The 16,636-nt window shown below is 39.6% G+C and overlaps 1 protein-coding gene across 3 annotated transcripts in view; it reads left to right on the forward strand.

Moving 5' to 3' along the window:
- Positions 1 to 16,636, forward strand: part of ctif (CBP80/20-dependent translation initiation factor) — a 197,290-nt gene that overhangs the window by 66,854 nt on the left and 113,800 nt on the right. For all 3 annotated transcript variants that reach the window (XM_036587477.1, XM_036587478.1, XM_036587479.1), the window contains 2 exons: positions 3,008 to 3,112; positions 6,499 to 6,571. In XM_036587477.1, the coding sequence (XP_036443370.1) occupies positions 3,008 to 3,112; positions 6,499 to 6,571 (178 nt within the window). The remainder of the gene's footprint in view (positions 1 to 3,007; positions 3,113 to 6,498; positions 6,572 to 16,636) is intronic.

Below are 16,636 nucleotides of genomic sequence, written 5' to 3' on the forward strand. Positions count from 1 at the left end.
GTGAAACAGCAACTCATGAAACTAGTGTCGCAGTGTGATTCTGGAATACCACTTACACTGAGTCACACGTGGTGTGAAATGCTGCCACCTACAGGTCAGGAACATACACAGAGGAACCATGTGGATTACATGTCGTTTATGCGTCACATTGAGTGCGTTTACATGCACTCAATAATCTGATAACTGCAGAAAATCAGATTTTGTCAGTAATCCGATCAACACATTTACATGCATTTGAGTAATCAGATAATGGGGACACTTCGGGTCTATATGAGTCAGACAATAATTGGATTTCTACTTTGCAACCAGCCAGTAAACTCACAGATGAAGACGTAACGTAAACATGACGTAAAACTCGAACTTCATACCACAGCTTTTTTTTCAACATCGCACCACTTTACCTGAAACTATGAACATACATCATCTAGAAGATGAAGAACATTCAAATCCTTCATTTTGTGTTTGGTTTCAGCGCCGCTCCAACAGTGTTTTGCTGCGTCTCACAACATCCACCGTCTGATCTCGTGCAGACTGAGAAATCCGATAGAAATCGAAGTACGAGTTTATGTGCGCTGCGAAATCTGATTACTGAGCTAAAATCCAGCTCTCTTTATCGGATTTCTTAATCGGATTTCTAGATCGGAGTATGGCGTTTACATGACCATTTGAATAATTGGATAACTGCAGAAATCTATTGTGATCGGATTATTGAGTGCATGTATATGAACTCATTGTTGACACCGGATCGTTTGGTATTTGGTTGATATATTGATACAGATTGATGGATTGTTACATCTCATAATATCTCAAATATCCCAAATATCCCAAATGCAATTTTTCTAAAGGTAAAAAAGCCCCATTTTCTCTGATTTTTGGTCATTTTCGCAGGTGACATGATCACTGACCAATCACGATTGTCTCTGGAATTGGCATAGCTGGAATTATGTTCCAGCAGCTGGACTTTTTGGCAATGCTGAATTTGTTTGTCTTCTGTTCTGCTACATGTAGAGCTGCGTCTCCAAAATCAGCTCAGACTGAGCGACAGATATCTGAGCGTAAACGCTCAAAGTTTGACCACCGAACGAGGCGGCGGAAACTCTGTTCTCCTTTCGCTTTTCCAAAATGGTAAGGAGCCTGTCCAGTGACACTGTTTGCCCACTCTACGAGAAGGAACAACACGAAAGAGTTTTAAAAAAAAAAATCATGTGCCTTTTGGTGTGTAATGGCCTTTGCTTTAAAATACACTGAAATCCAGTCTCACTAGCCAGAATTCTGATTATAGAATGGAAGGCTGGCAGGTTTTGTCCCTGAAAATAGCCAAGAACCACCTGCTTTAACAAGAAGGGGCCATTTAACGAATGCAAACTGACCAATGACAGATTTTTGTCTTCGCATGATGTTAAAACGGTAAATGTACAGCTCTGGACTGACCTTACAGGCCTTTAACTGCTGGAGTTCGGATCCGTTATCTGATTAAGAAGAAGAATTACAGATAAATCCTTCTTGGTATTGTGTGAATTAGGGTTTGTGTGGACATATTGGCCTGTCTGAGAGAGGAAGGGATTAATAAAGCTTAAGGACCTGGTGGGTGGGCTCCTTACTGGTGGAGTAGGGGGTCTGTTTGTTTTGGTCGTACTGTAAGAGGTTAAAGGAGGTGCACACATGCCTGCAGCTTCAGCCTGGTGGGAGTTCAGTTTGTGTTTTTTGGTGTTTAGGTACCTTTTTGTCTCCCAACGGCTCAAAGAACAAAATGAATGCAGAAAATATCTGTACGTTTATGTATTGAATATACAGTTGCATGCATAGTTTGAACACCCCTGGTCAAATAACATGTTTTGTTGATTTTTTTAAGTGAGAATAAGTCAATACATCCTCTACAGAGAGCACAATACGGCATTTTGGTGCAAATTTTAGTGCATAATTTTTTGTTTATTTGTTTAACATATTGGAAAAAATAAAACATAAAATATAAAGTGTGCCAAAACATTTGCACAATCCACATTTTATGTTACGTTTTATGTTAATTTTTCTCTTCTTTATTTTTAAGAGTTATGAACATGTTTAGAAGAACACAGTTAGAAGAGCACAGGTTTGGTTCCTGACTTCTCACTGCAGTCCTTTCTATCAGCAGCACCTGGTTTGATTTAACGAGGGATTGATTAGATAAACGAGGGACTGGATGGGAACTGCAGTTAACAACCGAAAATCCAGAAATCCAGGTTTCGTTTCACTGTATTGTTGAATCAGTTTGAAGGACGTCAGATGGTTTTGGGAGTGAGCTGCATTTGCTCTGTACTCTGATCCTCTCAGTTTTTTTGTTTGTGTTTATTATTTACACGACACTTGCCAATTATGTAATAGCATATAAAGCAAGTGCACTTGATTCCAGATCATTTTAACAGGCAACTAGAACCAGCTAGGTTACCATGGTTATGACCAGCTCCAGCTTTGTATTACCATAGTAACACATTTTATTAGGCTTTCTCCCTCTCTCTCTCTGTGTCTCTCTCTCTCTCTCTCTCTCTCTCTCTCTCTCTCTCTCTCTCTCTCTCTCTCTCTCTCTCTGTGTGTGTTTATATATGTGTATGTAAGTATATGTATGTATATAGCTGCTGTCTGAACAAAACTCTACAGGAGAAGGAAAAAACAGACTTGACTTTTAATGTAAGTCAATGTAAGTAGACAAGTCATTTTGGGTCGTTTCTTTTGGTCCATTCATCATGAAATTTACACACAATGCAAAGAAAAACAGGCATTTTCAAATTGTAAAAAACTGAAAAATGCCAAAAATGGAGATGGAACAAGGTTTTGTTTCAACAACAGTGAGTGTGTGTGTGTATGTATGTATGTATGTGTGTGTGTGTGTGTGTGTGTGTATATATATATATATATATATATAAAATATGTTAATGTACAATGTTCTTACTGTAGGTTGTACTATCATTTTCCATAAAGGTTTGTTTAATTTTACTCGAGTGTGACTGTTTTCTCATGGCTGTGTTTATAGGGGCGCTACGTGGGATCTGCAGCCAGAGAAACTGGATTTCTCCCAGTTCCACAGGAAGCAGTTCAGAGGAACACCAAAGCACCTCCCGCACATCGACCGAGAGGGGTGAGTATAAACTCGTTCATATATACACACAGAAGACTGTGTCGTGTGGTACCCATCCATGCTCTAACACGCCTGATCCAGCTAGGGCTGTCACGATCAATCGGTTAAACTCGATACGCTTGTTTGCATATTGATAATAAGAGGTGCACCAATACAGGGAATCTGGTGCAGATATCTGATATTTTTATGTACAGATCTGTTGATACTATTGTAATTTAGCTATTAGAGTTGTAAACCTATTACAGTTTCTGTTTCTTTCTAAAGCACTTTGAGCTGCTGCGTGTATGAAATATACAAAATAAATTATTATAATTCTATAAATAAAATTAATTGTTTTAATTATTATCATCAGACACATATTTAGTAAGTGTAGAAAATAGGATTAGATCCAGCCCAGTTAACATTATGGACAATATAACACTTATTTGTATAAGGTTGCAAATGCAGTGAAATTATTTGGATGTTGATGTTTTAATGTTGTAACCCAGCATCACCTAAAAGTTTTGCTCTTCTGGAGTACAATAAATACATCATCAAATATAGGTTTCTGATCTAAGCATTGTTTTGATGTCAGTATGTTTTTAGAAAGCAATTATTTGCTGATACTGATATTTATTTAAACTAAATATAATCTGTAACGATGATACTGATCACCTTATACCTTAATTTCAATACTTTTATGGTACCAAACAAATTACTTTAATACTACCGAGCATCAAAAATAGTCATTCTGTGTCGAGTTTCAGTACATAGTCAGCAAGCGTGTGCCTAAAGCTGCACTGCTGATTGTCTGTCTAAACTACATTCTCTCTGTATTTGATTAACGTCAGAACTTCTTGACCAACATCTCAGACTCATTTTTGGTTTAGGCCACACCCACTATCGGTTTGTAATTCAAAAGAAGGGGTAACACTTTATTTGGGGTGGTCCTTTGTAGATGATTAATAAACTCTTAACAGACTATCAGTAACACATCAACAACATATCAGTGAAATAGCTGTAGTGAAGCATCTGAATACACTGAAGTAAATATTCTGTAGATGTTCTGTTGATAAATTACTGACATTAAGTAGATGTGTTGTTAATATGTTATTTCCATTGAGCATCACTAACCTTACCAACCTTACACAACACCTAATCCTCACCCTGGCCCTAATCCTAACCTTAACCTCAAACCAATACCTAATCATAACCCTGGCCCTAATCCTAACCCTCACCTTTACCTCAACCCAAAACCTAATCCTCACCCTGGCCCTAATCCTAACCCTCACCTTAACCTCAAACCAATACCTAATCCTAACCCTGGCCCTAATCCTCACCCTGGCCCTAATCCTAACCCTCACCTTAACCTCAAACCAATACCTAATCCTAACCCTGGCCCTAATCCTAACCCTCACCTTTACCTCAACCCAAAACCTAATCCTCACCCTGGCCCTAATCCTAACCCTCACCTTAACCTCAAACCAATACCTAATCATAACCCTGGCCCTGATCCTAACCCTCACCTTTACCTCAACCCAAAGCCTAATCCTAACCCTGGCCCTAATCCTAACCCTCACCTTTACCTCAACCCAAAACCTAATCCTAACCCTGGCCCTAATCCTAACCCTCACCTTTACCTCAACCCAAAAGCTAATCCTCACCCTGGCCCTAATCCTAACCCTAACCTTAACCTCAACTCAAAACCTAATCCTCACCCTGGCCCTAATCCTAACCCTAACCTTAACCTCAACTCAAAACCTAATCCTCACCTTGGCCCTGATCCTAACCCTCACCTTTCCTCAACCCAAAACCTAATCCTAACCCTCACCTTTACCCTCACCCTGGCCCTAATCCTAATCCTAACCTCAACCCAAAATCTAATCTTAACCCTGGCCCTGATCCTAACCCTCATATGTGTTTGTGTTACTGAGAGTCTGTTGAGTTTCGGATGTCTGTGTTTCATCTCAAAATAAAGTGTCACCAAAGAAGGTATTTAACAAAGTATCAGTCAGGAGTTCAGAATTAAATCAGAGCAGAATATGTTAGTGATGTCCAGCTCTAAGCAGCCAAAGCACTAAAGTGTGCAGGGCTGGTCAGATGAGAACCACTGCTTTAACCATGAAACAGTCTTTGACCTTTTACTTGATTGAATGAACTGAATTTTTACATTTACGGATCTTTACAGATCCACAGTCGATGTCGGCGCGTTTACAACAGCGCATTTGAACTGTTATCTTCAAAACTACACCTGAAAACCAGCTCCTGAGCTTCTGGAGTGCCCTCAGTCAAGGACAGGGTGGGGTCTGTTGGGGTCACTCTCTGATCTGTCCTGCCCTCTAGTGGCCGGAGTGAAATAATGTTGGTGATTTGAGTCCAATTTCCACATTTTCAGCTTTTATTTTCTCCTTTTATTGTGTGTGGAGGCCGTTACAGTGCAGAGTACAGTCATATGCAAAAGTTTGGGTTCTCCTGATTAAATTATGTGTTCCGTTTTGATATATTCTGTATTTGATGAAATAAGTTCATATATACTCTACAGAGAGCACACACACATTTCAGTACACAGATTCTATTTATTTGCTGGATGTAGCTTATTGTTTATTAAAACATGAAAAGTAGAAGGTGCCAGAAGTTTTTTTTTTTCTGTGTTAAATTCAGCAGATAAACAGTAATTGTGCAAATGTGTTTTACATTTTAATTTTCTCTTAGAATTATGTCAAAAACTCTGCATGTGACTGTTTGTGCTCTAAATAAAAACCATTGACTATTTTCAAAGGTAAAAATCTAAAAAAAATAAATTAGCTTTGTATATTGTTCACATTGTCTATTTCATAATGGGTGACTTCTTTCTGAATTGAATAATTTCCTAAAGAATTGGAATCAATCGCTCAATCAATCAATTAATCAGCGTTTATTTTGACTCAGAAGTACATTGAGGGTGACCTTCGTTTACAATGTAGCCAAGCAGATTACAAGGAATTGAAATTTACCAACTAAAACAAATGAAAATCAAGACAATAAGGATGATGAAGGGCAAGTTTGATGATGATTAATTGTGTGTGTGTGTGTGTGTATGTGTATATATATATATATACACACATATATATACATACATATATAAAATAAAAAAAAAATAACAGCTCAAATAGAAACCAGGCTTAAAATATCTAACAAAAAGACATTAAAATTAAGTGACAGAGCCAATTTAGATAGTAAGCATTAAGAAAAATCTAATTGTTTACTAAAAAGAACAGTAAAGTAAATAAACAGTTTGACTGCCTACTTTATTATCTGACTCTCTTAGATGAACTAAGATGAAACTCAGTGACAGAAACTTTCAGTCTGTTCAGTCTGAGATGTGATCAGTCATGTTGATCAGTTTTGTTCCTTCCCTTCTCCTCCAGGATGATGAAGGGCAAGTTTGATGATGACGGCATTGACCTCAACGACATGGAGAAGTTCCTGCCCGGCCTGCCGGTGAGTTTCTCTTTTCATCATTTTATCAAAGCACTTTTTCAGGGATGGGGGAAGCAGGGATGCTGGCAGCACCTGCTTTCAGTTAGGAAAATAATAATAATAATAATGATAATAAAATTAAAGAGAGTATTTCAAGTGTAATATAGACCTACAGATATATGCAGTTTGAGGGTCCGCTGGTCAAATGACTTGTTGTGTTGATTTTCTAGGTGAAAATAAATTAGCACATGGTTTTTACAGCAGGCGTCTCAAACTGGTGACCTTTCAGGCCAAAGTGCAGCAGGGATTAGTGTTAATATTCATCTGACGCTCTGAATTCAGTTCAGGCCTTGCTAATTAGCTGATGAGCTGAATCAGGTGTGGTTAATGAGGCAGTGTCCTGAAGTCTGCAGTGTTTTGGCCTGCAAGGATTGGAGCCTGACACACATACTGTATAGAGAACACATTGTAATTCATCATTCATCATTCAATTCATATATATACATACATACATATATGCATGCATGTGTATGGGTGTGCGTTGCTGCTGTTGGAAGAAAACCTAAAGTAGGTTTTTTCCTTCTCCTGTAAAGTTATCATTATACATATAAACCTCGTTTCTCCACAACGGTAACTTTGCAGGAAAAAGAAAAACCTACTTTACTTTTAATGCAAGTCAATGGAACCAGACTTTTTTCTGTCATTTTGGGCCGTTTCTTTTGGTCTGTTCTCCATGAAATTTACACACAATGTAAAGAACAACAGGTATTTTAAAATTTTGTAAAAAAAATAAAAAAAAGACAACAATGGAGATGCGACAACAGCGATGTATGTGTATGTATGCGTGCATATGGGTGTGTGTGTGTGTGTGTGTGTGTGTGTGTATTATATAGTGTATTTATATATAAGTAAATAAATGTAAATTGTGCAGAAGGGTGTTCCCTGTAGAGAATTTGTTCACTTATTTTCGCTTTGAAGTTCAACAGAACATGATTAATACAGGGTGGAGTTTATATTTTTATTTTATGTTTTATTTGTATATTTTCAAAATGTTCATTAGCTTGTTGGATTAAATTAACAGTACTTTGAAGCCGACACAAAGCACATTTTTGTAGATCATCCCAAACGATCCAAACAGTCACTTTGGAAAAAACCATCATTCATTCACTGCTTAAAATTTCTGCACCACTAACTAAACACTCCTCACGTGTCTCCGTGCCTCCCTCACTGTATTTTCACTGTTAGAGTTGAACCCCTTGGACTGCAAGGCCTCGTTCCTGTGTGGTATTTAAAGGGGCGTTTCCGTGAGGATTTGGTTTCTATGGGCTTTTCTTGTTCCACGTCTTTGTTAATTGTTTGGTTCAGTGTGGTGAAGCAGTAAAGCAGCACCTGCTGTGTGAAGGGATTAGGTGTATTCAGGGTCAGCCAGGCAGACCACAGGTAGTTTATGAAGCTGCATCTTCCCTGTGTTCATTAGTATCTTTGTTGTTGTTGTGCTGTGTGTTGGCGCAGTAAGCAGAGGGTGCCATCTGGTGGCCAGAGCTAGAATAACATTTAGGCCGTTTGCAGTCCAATACTGACATCTAGTGTTAGTTTGTGGTCATGAACTGATGTTGTGTGAGATCATACAGATGTGTGGACGAGCACTGATGTACTGTAGGCTCTGATACTTTCCTTCAGTTCAGAAGTTCTTCATGGACAAATAGAAGTGCATCAGCATCACAGGTTTGTTGTGTCTTTCGTAAATGTGCTGGGGTTAGTGAAAATGAGTGAATGAGAAGCTCTACTGTGGTACACACAGCGCCCCCAGGTGGAACGACACATAACCCTGGGAATTGTTTGAGTGCGCTGAAAAACTGGGATTTAAAAAAGCTATAGCACTATAAGTATACCCATAAGTACCTATATACAATAATACAGTGTACATTCATATGGACAAGTTTGTGGTCATTCCAAGTTTGGTTGTTTTTCTTTTTTAAATGAAAATAAATGAACACATCCTCTACAGAAAACACACTTCTGCACATTTAATACACAGTTGCTGATTATTTGCTGGATTTATCGTACTGGAGGAAAGAAAAACAGAGATGTTCAGATCAACAGCATATGCAGTTTGCTGAATTTTGCTCTCTCTATAATGAAGTATGCAGTCGGTCAGTGCTCTACAGGTACTGACCACATCCACAATATGTTCAGAAAAGCATGTTGTATTGCATTGTGACCTAATTTATCACGATAATGATATATATTGTCATTATTATATTGGTCAGCCCTGTGTGTGAAGGAGGAAAAAAGTATATATACACATATATTCTTTTAAATTAAAGTTTAGATTTAAATACATTTAGATAAATATAGATAAAGTGTGTGTATGTATATGTATATTTATTTATTCATTTATATTTAGATATATAGATCTACATAGAAAACGTACTTTACTTTTAGTGTAAATCAATGGAACTAGACGTCATTCTAAGTCATTTTGGGCCGTTTCTTTTGGTCCGTTCATCATGAAATGTACACGCGTGTGTGTGTGTGTGTGTGTGTGTATATGTATGTATATATATGTATGTGTGTAACTGTGTGTATATATATATATATATATATATATATATACACACTCCTGATCAAAATCTTAAGACCAGTTAAAAAATTGCAAGAATTTTCACTTTGCACTATTATTGGATCTCAAGAAGGTTCTAAGTAGAGCTTCACAATGCTAAAAGAAGAAATAGGAGCAAGAGACAAAAGATTTTGAGCAGCCAATTTATTAAAAACAACAAGTTAACTGAAACAGGCTGTTCATCAGCTGATCAAAAGTTTAAGGCCATGTCTCAAAAAAACCTGAAAACCCCCCAAAAAACAAAAATTGAAATGTCAAAAAAAGGACTCAGTAGTGAGTTGGTCCACCATTGTGGTTGATCACTTCAAACAATCGTTTAGGCATGCTTGATGCAAGTGTTTCCAGGAGGCTTTTTTCTCATCAGAGAATAAAACTTTCTTCCACCTTTCAGTGTCCCATGTTTGGTGCTCCTTTGCCAAGTCCAAACGGGCAATTTTGTGGCGTTGAAGGAGACGTGGCCTTTGAAGACGTTTTTTGTTTCTGAAGCCCTTCCCTCGCAGATGCCTACTGATGGTTATTGAGCTGCAGTCAGCACCAGTAATGGCCTTAATTTGGGTTGAGGATCGGCCCGTGTCTTGACGAACAGCCAATCGGATCCTGCGGCTCGGTGCCGGTGAAATGTTTTTGGGTCTGCCACTTGACTTTTTTGTTCCATAAGCCTCAGGATCTTTTAAAAAATGCAAAATGACTGTCTTACTGCGTCCAACCTCAGCAGCGATGGCACGTTGTGAGAGGCCTTGCTTATGCAGCTCAACAATCCTACCACGTTCAAAGTCAGTGAGCTTTTTTGCTTTTGCCATTAGGAAGTCTTGCCAGTATGAATTCTTGACAAAAAATGAATTGGAATTCAAATTTTGCGCAGATTTTGGCTTTTAAAGGCCGTGGTCTTAAACTTTTGATCAGCTGATGAACAGCCTATTTCAGTTAACTTGTTGTTTTTTATAAATTGGCTGCTCAAAATCTTTTGTCTCTTGCTCCTATTTCTTCTTTTAGCATTGTGAAGCTCTACTTAGAACCCTCTTAAGATCCAATAGTGCAAAGTGAAAATTCTTGCAATTTTTTAATCAGGAGTGTATATATATATACACACACACACACACACACACACACACACACACACACACACGTGCACACACACTGACGTTCACTCTCACACACTATGTTGTAGAACGGCGCTGGAAGGGTAAAAGGTGATCTGAGAAAGGTTCCAGCCCATGTGATTGTGTCTGAGGCTGAGTGCCCTCAGACTGGCTCTGCCAGACACTCTGAGGTGTGTGTCAGCGTCTGCTCAGCCAGGCTAATGCCAGCTATTGTTCTCCTCAGACTGACGCTCTTCCCCCTCACCTTCTGTCTGTGTCTGTAGGTTAAAGATACAAAGCCTTCAGTCACATTTAGGAGGCAGTACTGAAGCTCCCATAGTTTTCTTATGTATTGCCACTAAAATAAACTAATCAAAAATAAAAACGAGAACAGTCGGATTCCTTCCCTGAAATACCACAGACTTGCTTATAGTGTGATATAGAGCATAGGGCGTAAGTAGGGATGGACATTTCAGTCAAATGTGGTATTAGAATTTGAGACATCATTTGAAGAGTGTCAGATTCTCATCAAGCCGCTCTGAATGACCCTTATTACATCGTAAGGCTTAAATGTGGCACGTTTTGGAAAAAACAGTTCATTTTTCCTTTGAAATGTTTTGCTTTGGACCTTCTTTATGTCCTGTCATAGAAAACTCCAGACTGCTCATTGTCTTTTGCCTCTTATGACCAGCCAAGTAACATTATAGTCTGTTTTATCTCATCAATTTTAGCTCAGAAACAGTGAGTGTGTTTACATGCACTTAATGAGCCGATAACTGCAGAAAAATCAGATTTTGTCAGTAATCTGATCAACACGTTTACATGCACTTGGGTAATCAGATGATGGGGAAACTCTGGATCTACATGAGTCAGACAGTAATCGGATTTCTGCTTTGCAACCAGCAAATAAACTCACGGAAGAAGACGTGACGCAAACGTACCGTAGAACTCAAACTTCATGCCGATTATTTCCAGTACCGCGGTCAGTTTTCGCGCCTGTGCAGACTGAGAAATCTGATTACTGAGCTAAAATCCAGATCTCTCTATCGGATTTCTTAATCAGATTTCTAGATCAGAGTATGATGTTTACATGAACAGATAACTGCAGAAATCCGATTATGAGTGCGTGCAGATTTGTTTAGCTGATATCAGACACATATACAAATAAATTCACTAAATGATGTTGAAAGTATAATCCATTTAATCTGTACAAGTAGATTAAAAACAAAATAACCTTGAATTTGAAGTGTATCTGAACCTTTTCTGAAACACTAAAGCTGCCTTTGCACTGTGAAACTTTACATGCAACTGTAGTTGCTTAAAACCTACATGAAACTAAGTTGCATTTATGTCGTATAATGCAAAGCGTCTTGCAACTCAATTGAAATTGAGCCACAAGAGTTGCAAGCGTCTCAACTTTGAGAAATCAGAACACCAATAGGGCGTTCACGTGACCACTTCAAAGGACGTACGCTGATTTCAACATATGAGTGGACAACAAAATAAAAGAGAAAATGGTTTGAGGCGGTTGTAAAGGATGATGTTGCAGGCAACTAGTTACTTGAAAGCTTCGCTGTGTAAAGCAAGTCCAAAATGCAGACTCTGCACTGCCCTCTGGTGGAGTATATGAAATTATACAACCTGAGAAAGAAGCTAACTCGGCTATCAAAAATCATTTACTTTTTTTTTGTGTAGAATTTCATAAAAAATCTAAAATTTCAAAATACTCACTTATCCCAAGCATAAAGCAAATTTAAGTGAATAAAAAGTCATATTGTTAGCTTTCTATCTTTGCCTGTAGGGCAGTGGAGTGTGTGATTAGTCTGAGCACCTTTGACGGCCTTACGTGCTTAAATTAAAAATAGCTCATTTTAATGGGGCTCTGACCAAAATTCAAATGTAAGCAAAGCTACCTCAGTTGTAAACATGCTAGGAAAACCTCCCTCTGATGATTAATATGGGAGGAACAATTTAAAAAACAACACAACTGAGTTTTTTGAATTATTTATTTATATATTTTTGCTGGCTGGTCCGTATGGACTGTACCCACTACAGATCAGTGGTTAAGCTAGCAGTCATGACACCACAGGGATTCCGATTGGTAGTGTGGTGTTATTTGTGTAATGCATGCTGGGTGTTGTAGTGAAAGAACATTCATAAACTAAAACATAAACAATGTAAAGTTATGCATTGTGTCTGGGGGAGGTGATGGTCCCCTACAGAATACTGCATAACACAACAAATAACATTAAACTCTAGTTTTAGGCTGAAATGCCCCTTTATAGCTTAATGCCTTTCAGAGTCAATAATCTCAGCTCAGTATCAGAGACACCCAGGGTTTCATGTTGAAATAATGAACCTATAATTAGTGAGCAGTGTAAAGTGTCTCTGGTGTGTTTGGACTGGACATCGGCTTCCTCTGCGTCACGACGTGGAAAAAGCCAGAATGTAGTCGATTGTTTGTTTCCTCAGACTCCTGTTCTTTGAGGTCAGTGAGTCGGGGGCCTTTGCTCTACTTGGAGCCGGACAGATAGTTGGGTTGAAACTGGACGCTGAACTGAACACGTGTAGCAGAAACCCAGATAAACCTGAAACTGCTCGCTCGCTCACTCACTCGCTCACTCAATCGCTCACTCACTCACTCAATCTCTCCTTCACTCACTCACTCACTCACTCAATCTCTCCTTCACTCACTCACTCACTCACTCACTCAATCTCTCCTTCACTCACTCAATCAATTAATCAATCAGTCAATCACTCACTCAATCACTCACTCGATCACTCACTCACTCAATTAATCAATCACTCGATCAATCAATCACTCGCTCACTCACTCACTCACTCAATCAATCAATCAATCAATCAATCAATCAATCGCTCACTCACTTGATCACTCACTCACTCACTCACTCGCTCACTCACTCAGTCAATCAATCGCTCACTCACTCAATCTCTCCTTCACTCACTCACTCAGTCACTCACTCACTCAATCAATCACTCAGTCTCCCCTTCACTCACTCAATCAATTAATCAGTCAGTCAATCAGTCAGTCAATCACTCACTCGATCACTCACTCACTCAATTAATCAATCACTCAATCAATCAATCACTCGCTCACTTGCTAACTCACTCAATTAATCAATCAATCAATCACCCACTCACTCGCTCACTCACTCACTCAATCTCTCCTTCACTCACTCACTCAGTCACTCACTCACTCACTCAATTAATCAATCACTCGATCAATCAATCACTCGCTCACTCACTCACTCAATCTCTCCTTCACTCACTCACTCAGTCACTCACTCACTCACTCACTCAATCACTCAATCTCCCCTTTACTCATTCAATCAATCAATCAGTCAATCACTCGCTTACTCAATCACACGCTCACTCACTCGTTCACTCACTCACTCGTTCACTCACTCACTCACTCACTCAATCACTCACTCACTCAATCACTCACGCACTCACTCACTCACTTGTTCACTCAATCGCTCACTTAATCATTTAATCACTCGCTCGTTCACTCACTCTCTCAATCTCTCCTTCACTCAATCAATCAGTCAATCTCTCCCTCACTCATTCACTTATTCACTTATTCACTCTTAAGAAACAAATAATCATCATCTGTTCTCAGTCAGATCAGGACTCTGTTTCTCTCTCTCTCTCTCTCTCTCTCTCCCTCTCTCTCCTTACCTCTTTCTCTCTCTCTCTCTCTTTAGCATTCTCTGTGTTACTGCCTCTGTTTCTCTCTCTCTCTCTCTCTCTCTCCTTTCTCTCATCTGTCTCTCCCCTTCTTTTTCTGTCTTTTTTTTTCTCTCTTTCTCTACATTTTTCTTTTGCTTTCTTGCTCACTTCTTTCATCTTTCTCCCTCTCTCTTGTTCACTTTATCTCTCTCACTCTCTCCTTTTTGTGCTTTCTCGCTTTGTCTTACTTTCTTCTAATGTCTCTCTCTTTTTCTCGTAATGTCTCTCTCTGTCTCTTTTTATCTTAATGCCTTTCTTTCTGTCTTTCTTTCTCCCTCTCTTTCTCTCTCTCCTTCTCATAATGTGTCTCTCTTTTTATCTTAATGGCTCTCTTTCTTTCTTTCTTTCTTTAATTTTCTTTCTCTCTCTCTCTCTCTCTCTCTCTCTCTCTCTCTCTCTCTCTCTCTCTCCCCCTCCCTCCCTCTCTGGTTAAAGGGCTCATCCTTTCTGTCTCATCTGTAGTCGGCTACAGAGACAGATAACCTCAGATGGCCTCTGTGCTCTCTCTCTCTCTCTCTCTCTCTCTCTCTCCCTCTCTCTCCTTGTAGTGGTCACTCTGGGAGGGAGACAGAGAGTTTTATAAAGTTTTCCAGTCACTCCAAACTTCTCCAAACTTAGAGCATTCAGCTCTCAGTCTCAGTAAAATCACAGAACATTAAAAATGTAAGCTGATTCCTGGAGAGAGAGACTCAGAACAGCTCTGACCGTAGAATAAGTGGCGACGCGCTGCTGCTTCACTCTCCCCTTTTCTCCTTCAGCTCAGCCCTTCATGTTTAAAATCTCTAGACCTGATGTTTATTGGATCGGAGTCTGAGCTCTGGGCAGATTTCAGTGGGTCGAGTATCTGCTGCATCAGCCGATCCAGTCCCAGTCCTTTGTTTCTTTGTTGTGTTGTTTATCGCTGTTGTCGGAAGAAACCTCATATATCCATTTTTGGCGTTTTTCAGTTTCTGACGTAATTTAAAAATGCCTGTTGTTCTTTACATTGTAGGTAAATTTCATGATGAATGAACTAAAAGAAATGACCCAACATGGCTTGGTAAAAAGTCTGGTTCCATTGACTTACATTAAAAGTAAAGTCTGTTTTTTCCTTCTCCTGTAAAGTTACCATTTTGGAGATATGAGGCTTCTTCCCACAGCAGCGATATGCCTCTGTCCGTGAAGGACTGTAACCAGTCAATATCCACAACCTACAGCAGTGGGGTACGTTTTCAGAAGGTAACATGTACCAATATGGAAATTCTGGGCTGAGACGATATACAATTTTTTTTTTTATTTAAACATGATGATATCTACGGTGGCCGATAAGACCCAAAAAAACTGCAAAAAAAGAGAAGCAGAAAGCGCTTTCATCAAAATGACGACACTGACATTTCACCTCCAGATTTCCTGAGTCGTTTGTCTCACCTGCGTCTTGTTCACTCGTGCTGCATCTCTGAGCATCAACTCAGTAAACATCACCATCGTTTACGCTGTCAGTATCAGCGAGTTTCAGTGTTTTTTCTGGTTTGGTTGAAGCGATGGGCCGCGAGACCCCACTGCTGAGTGACACAGCTGACTGACGGAGGCGCAACACAGGCATGGCTAGCGGGCTGCTATGTTAAAGGCTAAATCAAGGCTAAATGCTATCATTATGCCGAGAGTCCAGCGCTGCGGTTCCTTCGGCTCTCTCAGTGACATCAACTCAGACTGTAAGTGACCACACAGCGGCAGACGAGTGATTACTGAAAGAAGCAGCTCAGCCGTTCAGATAAGCGGCTCCGTTAGCATGTTTTTCTCACCAAATGCTGCCGTTACAGATTCTGCCATTTTTACCGCTGCATGTCGTCACACACCGCTGACGTGGTGTGAAGTTCGGTCTACTGCCACACATGCTCGTGTCAGAAGTTGCTTCGTGGTATCAGTCATATATGTCAGAATCCCCATCACTGCGTTTAAGTGCCAGTATTGGCCCCGATACCCAGTATCGATATCGGTGCGGCACTAATCACAACCCAGAACACATTTACAGATGATCGCCTGTTCAGGATACATCAGTTTTATCTACCTGTTCACATAGAAGTGATGTGGAGTGATGTTCCTGCAGACAGTAGCACAGTTATTGGTGTGGAAGATGGGAAAACGATTAAAAGGCCCATTAAACTACTTTTTTTTGTGCTTTTCTTGTTTCTTTAAGGTCCGTTTACGACGTTTGTTTGGCTTTCTGTACCAAAAAACAGACCCGATTTTCCAACCTCTCTTTATTCCTTAGAAATAAACAGGCTGTTCATGTTACCGTGCCTTTAAGACTGATCTATGTAAATGAGCTTTGTGCTGATTGGCTGTCCTGTATTGCATCTCACTCAAACGTCAGCATGAATGGGTGGGGCTAAACCGCTGTATGTGGAATAGGTGGATGTATAACAACAAAAACAGAGCAGGTTATTTTTGCAGTGTATGCATGAAGCGTGTAAATCTGTTCTAGTAGACCCTAAAAATGAATGACGAACGTCGAAAGTGAGCTTTAAAAGAGATTTGGGTTGAACATGCTTCTTTAAGTCAGACGGCTGAGTAACCGTCCACTTCTCTTTTGACCTTGTGACACAGGACACACCTTCATGGCAGCAGAAGTGCGTGTGTTTCCCTCCCCTCAGC

This window comes from Colossoma macropomum, unplaced genomic scaffold, assembly GCF_904425465.1.
Source record: "Colossoma macropomum unplaced genomic scaffold, Colossoma_macropomum, whole genome shotgun sequence".
NCBI classification, from domain to species: Eukaryota; Metazoa; Chordata; class Actinopteri; order Characiformes; family Serrasalmidae; genus Colossoma; species Colossoma macropomum.